At 40.6% G+C, this 18,593-nt stretch overlaps 1 protein-coding gene across 1 annotated transcript in view; it reads left to right on the plus strand.

The window, feature by feature from the left end:
* The window catches only part of RABGAP1L (RAB GTPase activating protein 1 like), a gene marked incomplete at both ends in the record, with an annotated part of 227,355 nt that overhangs the window by 142,919 nt on the left and 65,843 nt on the right, over positions 1-18,593 (plus strand). The window contains one exon of the mRNA XM_082003159.1: positions 845-886. Within this exon, the coding sequence (XP_081859285.1) occupies positions 845-886 (42 nt within the window). The remainder of the gene's footprint in view (positions 1-844; positions 887-18,593) is intronic.

The raw sequence follows: 18,593 nt of genomic DNA on the forward strand, positions 1-18,593 counted from the left end.
GGATCAGTTAGGCTGCTCCAGAGGAACCTCATTCAGGGTATGTGTTCCCCTTCCCCTTGGGAAAATCTCAAGGTCTTGATTGTCAAACTAAAAAAGTTGAATAGAAGCAGAGGAATGGTATTTCATGTTTTTTCTGTAAAACATAAGTGGGAATGTAGCCCTTTTCACCCATCTGCAGTCAGTCAATGGAGTAGTTTTTACTTACTTTGTTTTTTTAAATAATCAGACATTGTCATTGTGTTATTCACTGAATGGATTTCTGTGCACTTGTATTTCCAGGTTTTGCAAATCAGAAGGTAGACTATTTCCTAGAGACATCAGTTTGCTTACCTATGAAATAGTTTTGATTTTTGGCTGTTAGCAAGAAAAAAGTGTATTTTGTACTTGTTTTTGGTTTATTTGGGTGGTTTTTTTACAGTTTAAGTGTGAAAGATTGTAGATGATTAATCATAGCTAAGCTCAGTTACTAGGCAAAGATCCTATTGACTAGAATATTTATTTCATTTTCTTGATCCCCTGCTTGTTACAATATTTTGCAATGTTTGTGAAAACCAGCACTGACAGGTACTGAACCAATGGAGGGATATTGTGTCACATCCATGGCACCTGACAAATTGAACAGTGAGATTCCAAAAGCACCAAAGAGTATTCATCATCTTCCCCAGCTGGAAGTTTAGAAACTGCCTTGGGGTTTTAATGATGAACTTTGAAGTGTAGCAGGAAAAAGAGAGGCATTCCCTAGAGATGTGCAGCGTCTAGTTATGATGCTACATGATGATAAGTAATAAAGAGGAGAGATTTGTATGCTGGGACTGACTGAAGTCTTTTTTCTTATTATTTTCAGGGTATGAACGTAATCTTCCATGTAGCTTTGGCTCTTTTAAAGGTAAGTCATTGATTAGAAGGTAGGGGGTTTTTTATTTTATTAAGCTGTATGGAATATTTTCTTAGCTTAGTGTATTATGTCTAAGGGAGCAATAATAGTGGGACCTTTGGAGGAGGGAACGGAGGAGAAATACCATCCATTTGGGCAGAGATGTCTTAAAAATTGTACTTACGGTAGATTTGTTTTTATTAAATTTAATCATGTCATAAAGTTCTGGAACAAAGAGTGCAGTCTAGGGATTTAAATGTCTCATGTAATAACTATTAAGAAAACAAACTTGATTCATTTCACAGTGCATTTATTTTTGGGCAGTTTCTTTCATATAACTATTCAAGAAACATGTGTTTGAATATTATTTGGTATCAAATAATACTTGTAATGTCAAGAGAGGAATGGAATTCTTTTATAGTATGGCAAATTTCTACCTTTGGCTTCAACGCAGAATTTACCTAAAAAACCAAATCAACCACTCTGTAGGTAAAGCATTGGCCCTTTTGATGCCAATGGGATAGCTCAAAGTTAACTTACATTAACCGTCACAAGTTGGCACTAGTTCAAATGCAGTCAACATGCAAGCACGTGGTATGCAATTTGTCATGCCACCTTTGAATTTGAATGATACTCCCATCAAATAATTTAGGCTAAAGCTCAGGGTAGAAGAGCCTGTCACTCCTAACACAACCACCCCATAACAGGGACACGGGCTAGTATCTTTTGGTTGTTGCTAGTCCTCTAGAGTGTTTTCCTTATCATTTACCTATGGCAAACAGCTACTAGTTAGTTGAACTATTCAGTGCAGAGTGATTCTCAGAGACTCAACTTCTGCAGCATGAAGTCCTACAGCAAAAGCGTTCCACACCAGGGGTGTATATATGCTGCTGTGAACAAAGCAATTGGAATTTCAAAACACGTGTATTTTCACTTGAGGTCGGGTACCCTGGGCAAAGTACTGCAGTGTAGGTATGAGATAGTATGTAGCATTATGGTAAGGAAATGTGCAAAATAACTTGTGTTTTACACGAACACAGTTAATGTGTCAAACGGTGGTGTGACTTTCTACATGAGTATATGTGTTAAATGAAGTCGTCTGTAAACAGGGAATTTGTTAAATGTACGTTTCCAGGGAAGTGCTCCTACACAAATCTAAATTTGTAAAAAGGGGAGGGAAGTGTGTGCTCTTTCCTTCCTGTTTCATATTTTATTTGCGACTCTGGGGGCTTGTTAATTTTCTGTTTTTTTAAGGACAGTATGGATAAAGGGAAATCTCGTAGGTTGTGGCATGATAAATAATAAAAGCGTCCAAGTGACACCCAGGTTACAGGTATGCTGCTGTAATAGTAGGAACAAGTTCTGGAAAGAGGTAGAGATACCAGCTTACGGATCTTAAAACCGAAGAAGAAGAAAGTAAAAGGAGGAGTACTGGCACTGAGCTGAAAATGGTTAGCGAGGTTTTCAGGAGAGGAGAGCTTTGTTCGAGTCGGCTGTGAAGGGTGGTTTGAGACATGGGTGTACACTCAGAGGTCCTTTTTCTATAGGGTTCCTGCTGCTGCTAGTGGGAATGGTTGAACTGAACGGCAGAACAACTCTTTAGAAAATGTGATAACGCTGGAAAGGACTGAAATCCTTAACCCACAGATGTCGTGCTGCAAATAAGGATTTTTTTTTTTTGGTGTTGAATAATTAACCCCATTTCTTCTAACAGAAAGTGCCCAGTCTTTTCATTTTATATATATTCCACAACATGCTGCTTAGGCAACTGAACATTTCTTTTTGGCTGTTGCAGAAGAGGAAAGTTCAAGAATGTATTTTGTCAGTCTTATTATAACTATTTGCTAAGTTTAAGAGTTTTAGGAGTTGGTTTTAATTCTGCTTATAGACGTTCTTCTCATATATATATATATTTATTCAGTGTGATGTAGCTGTCTGTTCTGGCAGTAATAGGCTCTAAATGGTAAGGGAGGTGTTATCCTGAGAAAGTATTTCTATATTGCAGCCAAAAACAAATACAAGGAAACTACACGTAAGTAAGATAAGATTCTAAGTCAGAAACACACACGTAAGAGCAGAGTTCCATAGTGGTACTAAGATGGAGCTGGTGATTATAGACAATCGAATTAGCATATGATTTGCTTTCAGCAGGAATTGCTGTTCTCTTAGGGAAGAAAATAATTTTGTACTCTGAGACCTGAAGTAATTTTTTTTCCTGTTGAAATGTGTTCATAATCTCTCCTAATCATTAGAAACAAAGTGGCTTAGCGTAGCAGCCTTTTAAGTCACAGAAACCGAATGTGCATGCTGCAGGACCACCACTTCAGAAGCTGTGGGTTTCTGAGGTCTGGTTTCTCTCAGATTATGAAGCGAATGAAAACAACTAAGGATTTGTTCTTTGTTAAAACAGGACGATTGTTTTCTCATCCACAGTCTTTTGGATTTTTTTTTAATTTGCACGAGGGAATCCTTCATCGGTGGAATACTGGAGTCTGTACTGTGTAAATGCCATTTGCCTCGCTTCCTTGTGAAGCCTGTGCCTTCCCTCATTAAATAGCAACAGAATAGATGCTTTTATCTTGAACTCCCTTTTACTCAATGCAGTTTCTCACTGTTACAACCAGCTGCTAGCGTTCAAAGTCATGCTTGTTAGTTCCGAAATGACAGTACTACTTCTGTGACCAACTGCCTGAGACATCTTGATGCGGTAATCTTTGGAAAATAAACAGTTATTTTAGACACGAGGGGAATCCTTTCCCTTTCCCTCTCCCACATTCTGAGCGTGATGGTAGCGATGAACAGCTAGAGGATTAAAGCTCTTTAGCTGCGGAGGCCATCATTTGTAATAGGGCATTAATCTCATTTCTTACCACAGTCTTTTTTTCTGTAGCATCCAAATGTGATGCTTTCGTAATGCACGTCAGTGCTTTTCGTGTACGGCACAGCGTGCTCATCTGTCATCATCATCCAGCTGGTGGCAGCATTTTACAGTTTGACATTAATCATTCAGTTACGTCATGCAGAGACTGCACCTGGATTAACATTCGAATAAGAATCAAATCCTTCACCTCTCATTTTTAGAGCATCAGAAAATATAGTGAAGCACCGGGGTGTAAAAAGATCCCTAGTGTTGGAAAAGGCAGCATAGAAAACAGTGGTTTAGAACAACTCAACAAACAACAATGATATTTCCATTGTAAAAATCCCAATTAAGGCCATTAATTGAGAATGGCAGAGGAAAATGTACCTTTCCAGTGCCAGCATACTTTCAGATCCCTTTTGGCATCCACTAGTTGGTTTCTTTGTTGGAAATTATAAGTAAATGTTGAAATCTTCACATATGCCAAGAAAAAATATCAATAAGCTTTCTTTCATATTTTAATATTTCAGTAATTATTTCCTTCATCTTCTGTTTCTGATCTTGCTACCTTAGCAAAAAGAGCTAAATGCATGCTTTATTTTGGAAGTAACAAAATGAGGCAAAGTATTAAAAAATGCCATTGTGGTGAAATCAGGCTCTAGATTAAGTTGCTAACTACTAAAAAGGCAAATGCGAGAATGAACCACAGGATTTTAAAATAGGTCCACATCCAAACGTTGGTTTTGGGGGTTCATCTACTCATGGTTCAGGATGTATACCACCACCTGCGGTCAATGCTCAGGTTGTTGAGCTGTCATCCTTGTGACTGTTAAAAACATGCTGCTTAATGCCAGAGGAAAAGCCACAGTTTTGATCAGGAAGGTGTATAATATTCAAATTGAAAAGAGTAGAAAATAGGGAGAAATAACAATGTATTTTTGATACTGCTTGTGTTTCCCAACCAGTACATTATTATCTTACAGAGATTCACTTCAGTACATACATTATCTTCAAAACAGTACTTTTATATATTGTTCCTTGAACGCAGGCGAATGTGAGCAGCATTTCTAACTTCTAAGTGCTTCTTAGCACTTCTGACACCTCGCTGCACGTTATCAAGCGGTAAGTGTATAGTACACAACCAGGACAGTTGTACGTGTTGGTTATTTCTGTTGCCACCTTTCAGTCTTAATGCTCTTTCTGTCAGTCTGTGCCCAACAGATTAGGGAGAAGCATACCAGCTACGATGGCAGGGACAGCAGATGATGCTATTAAATTAAGTATTTGATACAAAGACTCCCTAGATTTAAAAAAAAAAAAACCCCAGTGTCAAAATTACCTTGGATAAGGAGGGTTATTTGTTATCTGTATCATTTTGTATCATTCTGTATCTGGACTGAAAAGGACCTCCTGGACAGAAGAAACGCTTTTCTGCTATATTATGCCCTTATGTTACATGGCATCCATTTCATATGCTAGTAACAGCAGCAGTATTGCTGGTGGAAGGCCATTTCCCTTACTCCCATTTAAATTTATGACTGACCATTTTACACTCCTCTACTCTTATATCAGCATTGTCCTTTCTCTTAAATAGTCCCCTTCCATTGACGCTCACGCTAGTGTTCATCACCTTGAAGTATTCACAGGTACCATTCGTAGTGTTTACTAAATAAACCAATATTCTTCATGTTCTTGAACTCTCGAGCTTCTTAGTAGCTCTCTTCTGCACCTCCTCAATTGTTCATTAATCTTTTTAGAGGTGAATGACTGGATCTTTGAGAGGTCACACTATGTTTTCTGTACTAATGTTGTATTTCCTTATTTCTAAAAAAATCTGCTTTATCTGATAACTGCGAGGATTGTATTGTTCTCTTATGTTTTGTATGAAATAGTATTCATGACTAACCAGAGGGCCCAACAAATACTATTTCACCACCTTAGATGTGGATTTGTGTAAGAGTACAAAAATTTTGAAAAAAATTACACTGTGTTTCTGTATACATTTACATTTCACGTATTAATGAACATACAGTGAATTGTAGGTTTTCCTTTTTCACTTTCAAGACATTGTCTTCTTTGGATAGACACCTGAGCAACCTCTGTCAGGTTTTGTCCATCACTTATATCCTGAATTACCACTTGCACCAACCCAGAACTTTAAAATTCGATCTGAAACTTTCTTCTGTGTTAAAGGCAAAGCTCAAAAATTTATGCTCATGAGAAGTGGACATACCCAAAATAGGCAGAGCAGTCATCCATTTTTGTGCACCTTCCATCCTGCTGCTCATAGGGAATTCCCTCAGGGAGCTGTGTGGCTTGCAGTGTAAACCAAAGTGACCGACGTGACATCCCTTGAGATTATGCCTCCCTTTATCACCTGCTTCTGAAATTACCACTTGCCGCTACCGAGCCTGGGGCACTAGTAGCATAGTCTTCTAAGAAAACAAACAAGGAAAAAGCCAGAGGGTTCAAATCATAACAGCAAGTAATGAAATAAATTTTATCAGTCAGATGAAAACAAGCAGTGTAAGAGGAATAGTTAAGTTGAACCACCGAATTCTTCCATATCTTACTGAAATACGAATCTGATGTGAATGAAGACTGGACAGGTGCTTACGTTTTACGTTAGATAAAACCTGCGTGCCGTCAGTGCACACAATTAAAAAACGTGAATTGGCTTTCAGTTGGGGATGAAATTGTGATAATTATTGTAACTTTTTGAGAGGCATCACATGAAAAGTGCACGGAGTGTGTAGGCAACGGAGCTTGGGCTATGTCTTCAAGAGCTAAAACTGCTGTTTCATTCTCTGCATACCATCACTCTTTGCAGTGGCTGGAGGAGCCTGAACTGATTTTTAAATTAGCACTGCTTTAAGCCAGAGGTTGCATGAAGTGACATACAGGGTTCCTTTCCAACCTAAACTGCTTTTGATTCTCAGTGAACTGGTTTAGTCCACTCTCTAAGTGCTTTAAATCCTCAAAAGACTCTTTTCAAGATAAAAAAGAAGTGTCCACATTAGAATTGAAGACAAAATAGATGTTGCCCTTTATACCTTTTTTTTTAATAGCTTCTTTATGTAGCTGATCCCAGGATCAGCCCTGAAGCTTTTGGTACAGAAGCGGATCCTAACTCTTTGGTGCTAGAGATCAGAACCAACTGTTGTCTTTTCGAGGTCTTCTCCATTAGGCAGAGGACAAGAAGTTCACTTTTTAAGAGGCTCTCACATCACTGCTTTTACATTTCTGGTTCCTAAATCAAGGAGGACCTTAAACTGTAGGTTTTGCTGCGCTGAAGAATTCCCCCACGCAACCCCACTCCTCCCTACCACAAAAAAAAAACCAGCACTCGGTGACTTGTGGGAGATTATATCTTTAGAAAGAGAAATCTGTACCGGAAAATGTCAAGAATCAACCAACTTCCAGACCATTGATTTTCTATCCCCAATATAACCAGCTTTCTATTTTTAAACGTCCAGCTTTATTTGCATGCTAAAAATCCATTCTGTACTGACTAGTTTCTTAGCCCATTTGATGTCCTCCTCACACCTAAGATCAGTTCTGTTTCTATTAGCTGAATGTTGACCATAAATTTTTAATTTTGAGGTAGAAGAGGTGTTCTCTTTTTAAAGGAACAGAAGATTGAAAGCAGAGAAAGCATAAAATTTGTTGGAGTGTGTTTCTTTAGCAGCACTGAACTCTGATTTATATATTAATGCCAATTCCCCATTATACTGTCTGTTCATAATTTCTAGATATTGGAAACTGGAGATGGTGTTTTCAAGACTACATATAGTTCTCATACTTTTTTTTTTTTCCCCAATATCCTGTATACGACTCATGTACCTAGCAAATCTTGTAATTCTGTGGGAAATTTTTTTCTTAAGTATGTAATTGAAATAAATAAAACCATGAAAAGAGTCATTCCACATCACACTTACAGGCTTATCTAGCCCAGTATCTTGTTGCCAACAGTGGACACACAGGGAAGACTGTAAGAACAGGGCCATAATACTCCTTTTTCCTCTGGCAATTTGTGTCTTGGAGGCTCTCTAAGAAAGTAGTATTCTAATGTGTAACAGCTCTGTGTGGGGTTGTTATTCCATGGGTTTGTCCAGTAACTTTTTGAACACATGTAAACTAGTAGCCACAGAGATTTGCTCACCTTAATTATGGGTTGTGTGAAGATGTGCTTCATTTTGTTTGCTTTTGAACCTGTCACCTCTGAGTTTCATGTGAGGTTCGGGTTGTTGGAAGGCATTTTCCTTGGTACCTCTCCACTTTCTCCACTCCACCCATGATTTCACAGGTCTACCATATCCCTCAACTGCCTGTTTTCCAGCCTTAATAATCTTAGTCTATCTTTTGTCTCCGCATTTGGAAGCCTCTGATGAGCTTTATTCCCTCGCTGTATACTTTTCTGTCTCTATTACCTCCTTTTTGAGATGGCAGGACCAGAATAATGCGCAATAGCAAAGATGAAAACATATTATGCAGTTACACTGTAGAATAAGGCCATTCACTGTTTAGATCTCTATTCCTTTCCTATGAATTCCTACCATCTGATGTATTTTGTTGACCTCTGCTGTGCACTGAGCTCATATATTTTCATGAAAAACTGTCCACAGTGACTCCAAGATTCATTCCTGACTAGCAACTGACAACTCAGAGTCTATCATTTATTTGTGAAATTGATACTGTTCCCCATATGCATCAATTATTTTTATCTACATTGACTTTCATTTACCGTACTATTGCCCAGTCATTCAGTCTCTTACGGTCCTTCTGCAGTTCTTCGCTGTAAGCCCATCTTTAAAGCCCTGAATAATTTAGTAGCATTTGCAGATGTTGTCACCTAAAGATTCACCCTCTTTTCCAAGCCATTTAAGAACAAGCCTGTGATTGCAATAGTAGAGAGGCCATCCAGAGGGACCTGGACAAGCTCGAGGAATGGGCCCCTGTGAACCTCATGAGGTTCAACAAGGCCAAGGGCAGGGTCCTGCCCCTGTGTCGAGGCAACCCCCGGTATCAGCACAGGCTGGGGATGAAGGGATGGAGAGCAGCCCTGCCCAGAAGGACAGGGGCAGGATGAAAAGCTGGACATGAACCGATAATGTGCGCTGGCAGCCCAGAAGGCCAACCGTGTCCTGGGCTGCACCCAAAGCCGCATGGCCAGCAGGGCGAGGGAGGGGGTTCTGCCCCTCTGCCCCGCTCTGGGGAGACCCCCCTGCAGTGCTGCATCCAGCTCTGGAGCCCTCGGCACAGGAGAGACACGGACCTGCTGGAGTGGGGCCAGAGGAGGCCCCAGCGAAGCTCCGAGGGCTGGAACAGCTCTGCTGGGAGGACAGGCTGGGAGAGCTGGGGGGGCTCAGCCTGGAGCTGAGGCTCCGGGGAGACCTTACTGCAGCCTGACAGGGCTGAGAGGGGGCTTAGAAGAAAGATGGGGACAGGCTTTTCAGCAGGGCCTGTAGCAATAGGACAAGGGGAAATAGTTTTAAAGTAAAAGAGGGTAAATTTAGACTAGGTCTAAGGAAGAAATTTTTGACCATGAGGGTGGTGAAACCCTGGCCCAGGTTGCCCAGAGAGGTGGTAGATGCCCCATCCCTGGGAACATCCCAGGTCAGGCTGGACGGGGCTCTGAGCAACTTGATGGAGTTGAAGATGTCCCTGCTCATGGCAGGGGGGTTGGACTAGATGGCCTTGAAAGGTCCCTTCCCACCCAAACCATTCTATGATTCTATGAAAATTAATTGTTTTACCGTATTCTCCCTAATAATGACAAATATGTAAACTTCACTAAATAAAACTTCACCAGATTACAGAGTTATGGTTAGACCTGAAGAACAGAAAGGACAAAGTAATTTCTGGTACGGTAAGAGGTGAAGCTCTTACTGTGGGCATGATATAATTTGTATGGATTTTCAGAGTTGTTCTGGTGCAGAATTTTTCTTATCCTTTTATAGCAATAAACTTGAAAGAGAACTTTCTTCTTTGTTCTTCCAGTTTTAGATTCTCTTCAGCTTTTCAAAGTCAGTAATTTTTGCCACTATAAACGTTAAAGGCAATTTTTTAACAGTTGACATAGAAGAGAGAGATGTTATCATACATAGGCATAGATCAATTAGCAATTGATATAGCAGTTACGAAAATGTTTAGTTTATCTCTGTACTGACCTTTCATTACATTATCCTAAAAATTTGATATTCTTGTCACGCAGGATGAGAGGCGAGACGGGGGTGCTTTTGCAGGAAAGACTGGGGCAGAGGGAGGACACGGAAGGCTGGGCTGCTCGTACAGGGAGAATGTGGGCAGGCAGAGGAAAGCGGGGAGAAAGACAGCTATAGTGTTCATATAGGGTCATAATTTTAAAATTATGAAGGTGGGCACATTGCCTGTTCTACAGCAAGTTGTCATGCCCTGTTAAACATGCAAGTGAGAACACTGTTATCTGGGAACTAAACCAGTACGAGCACCTAAAATGAACACATTTGTGTTCAGGCTTTGTGTACTCTGGCAAAATATGAAAGATAGAAGCTGCCATAGTCATGATGGCACATACTTTTTTCCCTATAGAAAACAGTACAAGAAGAACAAAACTCCCCCTTTGACCGTCATACAATGATAGCTAGAAACCCATCATTTTTCTTGGAATCCCATAAGCCTTCCCCACATATTTTCTCAGTTTTTATATACATATGTGTATGTGTAGATACATATACATATATAGATATTTATGTTGTATAGTGTTCCATATGGTCTTCTAATTCGGTATAATTTAACGTACAGACATTTATAAAGGACTCCCCATCAAGATCCTTGGTATCTTGCTACAGAATTCAGAAAATATAGATAATTTCAAGTCATATTCTATACGATTTTATTTGCTTAGAGAATATTTTGCCATTAGCCACTTCTGAGTTCAGTGGACCTCAGCTGTGTACATCTGAGCAGGTCTTAACTGCATCGATACCATGTGAGCAAACAGCAGTTTCATGGATAGGAAGGCCAGAAACAGAATTTAACTGTATGTGAAGACCAGGTAGTCTATGACATGGCAATCAAAGCGTGAGTAATACCTGTTTACCCTATGACATTCTACTTAGTGTGCACGTTACTGCCTTTTGGGCCATTTTTCGGTTTTAAGCTGACTTCAGTCAGGCCCTTCTGAATAATACAGGACAGTCATCTAATGGCATGGACAAGAGTAGTGAAGTCTACCTGAAGGAAAAATCACAGTTCCTGGTCAGACGTGGATAAAAATAAGATGAGGTATTTGGTTAGGATATAGAAGTGTCTCAGAATGATAGAGAGTGTAAAAAGCTTCAAACTGCAAATCTGAATGACAGTGCACTGCTATGCTGTGTGATTGGATTTCGACTGATAAGGGTTTTTTTGTCAAGCCTTGGAATTTTTCAGATTTTATAAACCTCTTTTTAAATAAGAAATCCAGGCCTGATGTAAAAATCGTAATGATGGTAGTAGACCACATCTCTTGGGAAGCTAATCCTGTAGTTAATTTTTCTCATTCCTAAAAATTTGTACTGTATTTCTAACCTGAATTCATCTGGTTTTAGCCTCTAACTATGGGATTCTATTATAAATTTCTAGAATTGAAGACTTTATTTAATAATTGCTTCATTCCATTTTTCATCAGCCCAGAGCTCACCCAAAATGAGCCAAATCTGAATTTTTATAAGGATGAGAGTTAGCTATTAGCTTATTAAAGTCTGATATATGCAAGGAAGAATTTTAAGGCTTTTTACATGGATGATCCTCTGAATTATCAGTCCTTTTGCCTGTTTCGCCCACAAGTCACCAGTGACTCTGCCAATTCACCTCTGTGCCTCTACTCAGTTCTGTACCTTGCTGCCCAATACACACAGTACAATGCTCTTATTTCTTCTTTTTTAATGTTTGCACTCGCATGTGGAAGATAGTACCTAATGTCTGTAGAATTATCATGCTTACCAGCCTGTGTTTAAATTGGATGTAAACATTTTAAAAATTCCGAAGAAATATGAAACGCTACTTCCTTTCCTTTAAACCCTTTCACCCTACAACCATGCAGCCTGGTAAGCTGGTGATTTAACCTGCGATGGATAACGGATCGGTGTTTTCCTATACACGTTTGGTTATTACAAAATAGATAATAAACCAGAATCTCTGGAACTGCATGCTGAGGGAGTTTGGAAAGTATAGGAGAATTCCCATCACAGTCTTCACTATAATCTTAAACTGGAGTGAAATGTGTGTTGGTTATGGTTTCTTTTTTCTTACGAGAGTTGTGCGTAGCTTCTCCTGAAGAGGACCACAGTAAATACCCCTGATCTCAGCCTAGTCAGAACCCTGCTCTGTGGATTAGGCCATGCGGAATGTTTTAATCTGCAAATTAGTGTTTCACAACCTGAGATACTTGAATGAGTTTTCACAAGACCAGCATGAGTCACCTGTATTCAATTCCATGCAATACTGCAGAAATTTTGCAGGTGCTTTAGTTGACTTAAATCCCATATCACCAGAGGATAAATTGTTGAAGCCTCATTGTGGTCATCTGTCATCTTTGACCTATGACTTCTGCTGGCTCTGCTTTAACCATTTTCCCACCTGGTTCATGTGACACCATGAACCAAGGTGACCTGTGTGGATGGGGCTATTTTTTGTAATAATGTCGTGTTTTAAAAAAAAAAAATCCTTACCCAAGAAAATTTACTAGTATTTGAGAAGAGTCCACTGTGGGTGGTGTATCAGCCTGAATGCAGTTCATTTATTTTTCTAATTTTTCTCTGCTTTTTGTAGTACTTATCTAGGCTTATTCATGGTAAATTAAAATTATTTTTGTATTTTAACTACTCAGGAATGTGTTTATTATTTCAATTCAGTAACCTCATGCTAGGGATTTTTACTTGGCATTAGTATTTTAAGTAAATACATTTTTTCTTGACGTGTTGGACAAACGATGTTTAGAGCTTAACCAGGCATTTGCAGAGGTGTTTGCAATTAATGTGTTTCAGATCCATAGATACCCTCGTGATATTTTAAGTTACCGCCTTTCTGTGCATTGGACACGTTCGGAACGTTAATGTCTGCTCCGATGGGAAATGTGTAGTGTTCTGTTACATAGCCCATTTTATAATTAGGTAGTTGAAAAATGAAGCAGCATAAAAACAGGCTTTCTAAAATGCAGACCCATGAAATGAAGCAATACCTGCCAGGCTGTCTTTACCCAGATGGCAGAGGCACCTGGCCTGTTCCTTGCACAGGAGCGGTGCGAGGCAATTTAAGGTGTGACATCATAGCATTTTCCTTACAAATGTGCGGTTAATTTCTAGAATCAATTCAGGTGCATGTGCTGACATCATTCCCTCCCTGCCCACCGTCTCCAGATTCAGAAATGCCTCCTGACAAGACAGCGCTGAAAATGGTCGTTATTTAAATTCTTTAATTCAGTCCTGCACGAGCTGTGCAAAGATGGGCTGTGGCTTCTCGGGAGCTGCCTGCTGCGCGCTCCTCACCAGCAGTCCGTCACGACGTCCTTGCCCCTCTCCCGTTCATCACCCGGGAGGGATGAGGGTCTCCTGCCCGTCTCCGGGGCGCGCCGGCTCCGTGTGTGCGTTACTCAGCAGCAGATGGAACACGTATCATTACACGGGCTGGCAGGCCAGGCCGGTTTCTTCGAACCCGCGAGTGCTGGAGGATGCAGTTCGGATGCCGTAAGCCTGGGCTTAGCAGCAAACCCCAGCCCGGCTGAATTGATGGAGGGTAGACGGGGAGGGGAGCTCAGCTGTCCAGCCGCTCACTATTGGCTTCTTATTACGGCATTCTCCCCCGAGAGGCTCTCTGCGTGCTCCGTCACCCCCCTCCCAGCCCCCTCCTTGCCTACCCCTTCATTACTGATTCACAGCGAGAGGCAGCAGCGGCAGCCGCCACGCTTGTCACGAATCAGAGATTGCAATGAGCTCATCCTTTTCTCTTCGCAGCTCCAGGACTGCCCTGGCTTTATTGCTCTTACTGCCGCTGCTGCCTGCCGGCACACACATCCCCAGGCACTGAGCCCTGAAAGCTCTCCGTTGCTTTTCTCCCATCCGAGCTTTCCTGCGCTCGTTTTCTGCCATTTTCCTGCTTTTTAGGTACATTTTTAGATCCATGTTTTCTCTGGTTTGTTTTTCAAATCTACTTTGGACTCTGGCTGAGCCGGCACGGTGGATCATATTTTGCCTTGATTCTTAGCAAAGATGCTTTTCTCTTTCTGAGAGACGGGCGGGCGTTGCTGTAGGCGGCCATCCGAGCCCGTTCCAGAGATCTGAGGCTGGCTCTCCTAATCTCGCACTTTTCGCAATTGCGGTTCAAAGCCTGTTCTTCTCACTCTGGATCCTTCCTACTTACTGCTCATGGAAGAAGGGGTGCCTTGCAAAACCCCTGCTGCCAAGCTCACACCCCCTGTCAAAAAGTCCCAGGACATGCATGACGAGAGAAGCAAGCTGGTGAATGAGTATGCGTGCCGGGTGCTGGAACTTCTGGGGATGGGGCATCGCCTGTTTGTGCCTCGGCTGCTTGCGGTGAGATCCCATTTTCTTGAAATTAATTCACTGCAAATTTGCCATCTCTCCTCTCAGACCTGCTTCCCCCCCACCCCAGGATTCCTTAACACTGAATGGAGGCTTCTCATAATCCACCTCCTAAGCACCGAGTCTTTCTTTTCCGTGTTAGCTCGGGAGGGCTGGACGCTGGTCCTGCTAATGGGGATGGGTGCCACTCCTTTAACTAGCTTGAAGGGTTCACAACCAGTGCTGCGTTGTAAAAACCCGATCTTTTCTAAAGCCATGAATGCTTTTGTTCTCAGTCCTGTAATGATTCCAGATAAGCAGCATGCCCTGTCTACTTCTGGATACTGATGGAAAGTGCAATAATGCTCAGCATTTCAGATTTTACACTTGTGACATCAAAGGTTAGTTTTAAGCATTCATAAAAATTCAAGCTATATTTTGGGTTCCTACTGTTTCTGTGTTTGATTTTGAAAAGGCAGTTGACACTATGTAAAATCAAAATACGTGTGCAGAATTATCTGGGAAATAAATTGTTAAAGGTGGCTTTATCCATCATAGCAAGTGACGTCCGTATGTGAAATGGGCTGACATTGGTGTGGGGTGTTTCGGTACAGAGAAGTACGCTTTCATCATTGCTGCTGCTGTACAAAGCAGACTCAAACCCACCGCACAGTGGCGAATCCCCAAGTCAGTACCTTGCCCAAGCTGAGTCTGCCCTGGGCTACTGTAGCTAAACCTGCTGCAGCCCAGAGGTACACTTGGTCGATGGCTTCGTACACCAGAATGTCCTTTTTACGTGCTGCATGTGAAGACAGTTCTCTGCGGATCCCAACCCATTCCCGAGTGGGAAAAATTTCCTTTTTTTTTTTTTTTTTTTTAGGACCTTGTGCAGTCCTATTGTAGTTAGAGGCAGTGGCCTGGCTAGCATTTTCGTTGTGCTCCTGAAACCTGTCTCCCATGTTCTGCAGTGCACTCACAGAAATGAATGTGCTCAGTGTGTTGCAAGATATTCGGTGCTAAAAAAAAAAAAAAAAAAAGTGGGCGGTTGAACCAGCGTGTTCCTGCGCTGCGAGGTGTTAGATAAAAATAACACAAAAATCACAAACTCTCTGGTTAGTTGTAAAGTGCGGATGAATTTGGATAGCTACAGTCACTTGTGGAATTGGGTACGGTGGCTAAAAACACCTAGTTGAATCTGTTGTACGTGTAAGCTCCAAGTGCACCTAAACACTCATCCAACCCGTCCTGCTGATGGTCGCGGGGGCAAGGACTGCCAAATCATTCTGAATTGTTTTGTGATGAGCTCGAAGGAAAGCAGAGACAAACCCACTAAGCTCTTTTTCACTTGGCTTATCAGGCTTTGTATCTGGCCCTCCAGATGGAGAATAGCAGGAAATTTAGCATACTTCATTACCCAGGCAGCTTAGCTTTGCTGAATGATATAATACTCTTTATTAAAAAAAGAAGGGAAAAAAAAAGGAAAGGAAAAACAATAGAAATAATGCTTGTCTTATTAGAGAGTCTTGACTTGTGGAGTCAATGTGATTTACTGTCAGGGTTTATTAGCTGAATATACCTCTTCTGACATACATCCCTTTTGACATATGCCCCTTCCGTAGAGGAGGAGAGACTGTGTTTCAGATTTTTTAAAAATGAGAAATCTCTGAGGATCAAGAATTTGTACTTGAAGCAGAACTAAAGATACTTCAAAACCTCGCTGTTCCATAAAATTAAGCTCCGTATTCTTTCTTACATGCATAAGATTCTCTCTCTGCCGTGGTTTGGGGAATAAATGCCTAGGACAGAATATATGCCATTATGTGAGAAATATCATCTATAAGCTTTATGCCAGCCTTAGAAAAATTCAGATCACTTACTCACTGCATCAGGTAACTGCGCTGATGGGCGAGGGAAAGAGCACTTGTTCTGTGTGGGTTTCTCTCCTTTGGGATGACCATTGGTGGATGAAGCTAGTAGATGTTGTGTTTGCATTTATCTGCATTCATCAGTATTTTATGTGGCAGAATGAACACTATCTATGTTAAGTCTGGAGCTACGTATAAAAACACAAAAAGTGGTGAAATTTTGGGTAGAAGGATACTACTGGGTGTACCCAAGATTATTGCTGTACACTACTGGGTGTACCCAAGATACTGCCGTATTATGCCGTATTTACAGCAATTCCTGCCATATTGTATAAAAACACAAACAATGGTGAAATTTGGGGTAGAGGGATACTACTGGGTGTACCCAGGATTATTGCTGTATTTATGGATGCCGACTCATTGCGCACAAAACCGAAGCTATTTTTTTTCCGTAATGCTTCTGTACCAAACACCGTTTTATGCAGAGCACAGATTTTATTCAGGAAAAAACGTTTTTGACAGTATAGCTTTCGCAGTAAAGCAGTGGGCGTAAGCGATGCCAGTAAAAGGAGTCTTTTGGTGTATGGCGCTAGAAGCGCGTGCCGGCGTAACTGCAGCAGCGTAGCTTTACCCATCAGACTTTCCCAGGCCTGCATCCCAAGTTTATCCACCCTCGCGCTCCTCGGCAGCGCGGAAGGTCAACTCCATCCTCTTGGAGCCGCTGCCCTGACGTCGGGTCCGTGGCACGTGTTTTAAGGGCTGCACGGTGCACAGGCGTGCAGCGTTGCAGTCTTGTCGCTGCTACCTGTGGAAGAGGGGCTCTCGGGATAGAAAAAACTGTTCACATACCTTGATTTTACATTGCGTATCTTCTTAAAAGAACTTCAGGCCACATCTGTGTGTGTTACAGATGAAATAATTATGTTCTGAAAAATTAGCGGGAGGACACTTGTAAACATTTTGAATTTACCAGTAGCAAATTAAATAGTGGGGTAGAGAAGGGCCAGATTCTTTTCAGCTTTTAACTTGGTCTTGTTCCGGACACATGTTCGTTTAAAGTGTGAAATAGGCAGTTCATGCTCGCTGACGTTCTGCAGAAATTCTAAATACGTATATTGTATGCATAGAATTCTGTGGAAATTAGTAACTCTTATCTGTTTGTATGAAGGAGGAAGAATTAAATTAAGGAAGAGGAGTGTGGTTGATCTGAAATTTCTTCTGCTGTATTAGTTCCCAAGTGGGAATAGGAGTTTTAGTTGATACAGTCAGTAATAAATGAGACTGCAGAATTAATAATTGAAGACAGAGAAATTAAATTAAAGAAAAAAGCCAAGGCTTTGTCCTTTGTCTTAATCACATTTCCTAAATATTTTGGGGAAGGTAGTAGTAACATTATTTACTTAAAGAAAAAAAAAATCAAAATTAAACATAATTTAAATCCTCAAATTCCATTCCTGTTTTCTGAACGTTTGCAGTTTTACAGAAATTTACCTTTAGATTTGAAAGCTTCCCTAGTACTTCTGGGAAAGGGCTTTCCCTTAGTTTCAACTAATCCATGTAAGATAATTTTATGAATATATTGAAATACTTAAGTGATGTGGGAAGGACATTCGAGGGCATATTTAGCCAAACCCTAAAAAGCAAACTGAGACATTTAGTTAATCTTATGGTCATAGTTCCTCTTTTGCCCAGTTCTAAAAATATATTTTAACCAAAAACATGATTATTTGAAAATCACATCTAGAATAATAATAAATGCCCCAAAGTCCCTCGGTGCACAAAAATGCAGTGCAGCTGCCAAACTTTAATTATTGGTTTGTTAAACTTACAGATGGTTTAGTGAAATAAGTTGTTGATGAGTTCCACAAGCTGAGTGATGCGAACCAACAAATTTACAAATCTCTGCCTGTCAAACAGCTGCCAGAAGGTTCCTGAGATGTCTTTATGATTTATTGATTAAAATCACAAAGTGTCAAGAAATGTGAGTCTTGGGATGCCAACATTACTATTTTTTGCATTTTTTTGGTACTGCATATACACACACAGAGACACACATTCTTTCTTACGCTGCTCCCGGTTTTTAGACAATCCCTGAAGATGTTAGTTCGCAGAAAATACACAAAGTACGCAACCTGGTTAATGTTGCTTTCAAAAGGTTACTTTGATTTCTTGTGATTTTAATAGATCAAAAAACTAATTTTTTGATCAACAGATTATTTTAATGAAATCAAAATATTCAGCAGGGTAAAAAGAGCTGAACTGTATAGGCTCTACTGCTCATTTTATAAAGTTATACAATGTGATGGTTTATAATTTTTTGTAAACTATAATCTTAGTTCAGCGATCGCTGTCACAAACTTTCTTATTTCCATGATTCACCATTATTCTTACAGGATTTTCATTGACTAAAGATTTTTCAGGGTCGAAACCTCAAAAATAGTTACAATTTTATG

The sequence above is a fragment of the Phaethon aethereus genome (genome assembly GCF_964289735.1).
Source record: "Phaethon aethereus genome assembly, chromosome: 8".
Taxonomy (NCBI): domain Eukaryota; kingdom Metazoa; phylum Chordata; class Aves; order Phaethontiformes; family Phaethontidae; genus Phaethon; species Phaethon aethereus.